This window comes from Centrocercus urophasianus, unplaced genomic scaffold (genome assembly GCF_019232065.1).
Source record: "Centrocercus urophasianus isolate 14NV4802_14NV808 unplaced genomic scaffold, USGS_Curo_1.0 seq_13, whole genome shotgun sequence".
In the NCBI taxonomy this organism is placed as follows: domain Eukaryota; kingdom Metazoa; phylum Chordata; class Aves; order Galliformes; family Phasianidae; genus Centrocercus; species Centrocercus urophasianus.
This window is the reverse complement of record NW_024884475.1, coordinates 22,055,964-22,057,412: the sequence shown is the minus strand read 5'-3', so window position 1 is coordinate 22,057,412 and position 1,449 is coordinate 22,055,964. Positions and strand designations below refer to the sequence as shown.

Sequence of the window (1,449 nt, the reverse complement as noted above, 5' to 3'; positions counted from 1 at the left end):
GGTAACCTTGTCCCAAAAATGGTTTTCTAGTTGTATCTCAATGTGCTCTGCACAAATCAGATCAAACCATCAGAGCAGTTGGTTATTAAGGCAGCTAAGATTGGAATACTTCACAAAACATCTGTATCTGTAATCCAGGTTGGGGGAAGCACTCAGGACTGTTCCGAGGCCTTGCGCTTCTCAATGGCAACTCACCCACAGGTCTGCCTCCATCAGAGCAGAGCACCAAGCACCGCAGTCAGTCCTCACGCTCCCAAAGACTGTGACGCTCGGCTCAGCTCTGCGCGAGGTCGGCACAGCCCTTCCCACCCAGGGCCGGCTCGGGGTAACCCAGGTACGGCGGTGCCTGCAGGAAGCCCGGCGGTGACCCCAGGTGTGTGCTGTGGGCTGCAGGAAAGCAGCCGGCCGAGTATGGGGGTGGTGGCGACGGCAGCAAGCAGCCCGGCTCTGTGCGGGCCAGGGAAAAGCGGCGCAGGGAGCCGCTCGCTGAGCTGGAGCTGGTGGCCGTGCTAGATGGTCGGGATGGGGCCCGGCAGCTGGACGAGGGCAGGATCATGGGCAGAGTCTCGGTCTGGTAGCTCCGGAGGGAGAAGCGGATGGGCTGGGATGGCTGCTTGGGCCTGAGGCACGTGCAGCAGTAAACAGCCACCAGGGAGCCCACGATGATAAAGGCGATAAATATTGATCCGACGATGAGGAACGGCACATAGATGGGTTCTGGCAAGGAAAGAAAAGGAAAAGCTATGTTAGTCAGGGGAAATACCCACTTTCTGGCTTAGAAATTAACCCCACAGAGTTCCCAAAGCCCCACGCCGCTGTTTTCATCCTGGTGGGCACTGAGTATCGCAGGAGATGGAACCTCTGACCTCTCTCATCGGAGCTAAATTAAAAGTCTGTTCCCCACAGTTATGGGTCAAAGCTCCATATTGCTGACAGCTCTCTCACCAACGCACGACAGAAGCTCCGTACACCACATCCGCATCACTGCATCGCCACCGCCCGCTTCGTGCGGGCTCCCCCAGTCTCGCTCTCCTCTTTCCCCCTCACCCCTCCGGAGCCCGCGGCTGCGCCGCCCCGCGTGCCGCGACACTCACGGGCGCTGACCGCCGGCTCTGGAGGCTCCCGGTGGTTGGTGCAGCCGCCCTGCTCCAACCGCGCCTCGGCGGCCGCGCAACAATAACGCAGCGCGCAGGAGCCGCAGCAGATGGTGGCGGCCGCAGTGTCGAAGCCCTCTGGGCACTGGAAGCCGTCGTGGTAGCCGCCCTGCCCGTCCACCCAGCCGTGGCAGTACTCTCCGCCGCCGCGCTGCCCGCCGCCGCCGCGCAGCAGCCCCAGCAGGAGGCAGCGCAGCAGCAGCAGCCGCCGCCGCCCCGCCATCGCCCCGCGCTGCCCGCCCGCCCCGGCGGGGCACGCAGGGGGCGGCCCCGGGTGCGGAGCCGCGTTCGGGGG

The 1,449-nt window shown here is 63.6% G+C and overlaps 1 protein-coding gene across 1 annotated transcript; it reads right to left on the bottom strand.

The window, feature by feature from the left end:
* Positions 1 to 274: 274 nt before the first annotated feature.
* On the bottom strand, positions 275 to 1,338 carry SHISA3 (shisa family member 3; the record flags this gene model as incomplete). The annotated part of the gene is made up of 2 exons (XM_042811856.1): positions 275 to 717; positions 1,095 to 1,338. Coding segments are annotated over 2 exons (687 nt in total), but the record flags the coding sequence as incomplete, so codon positions are not given.
* Between the last annotated feature and the right edge of the window lie 111 nt (positions 1,339 to 1,449).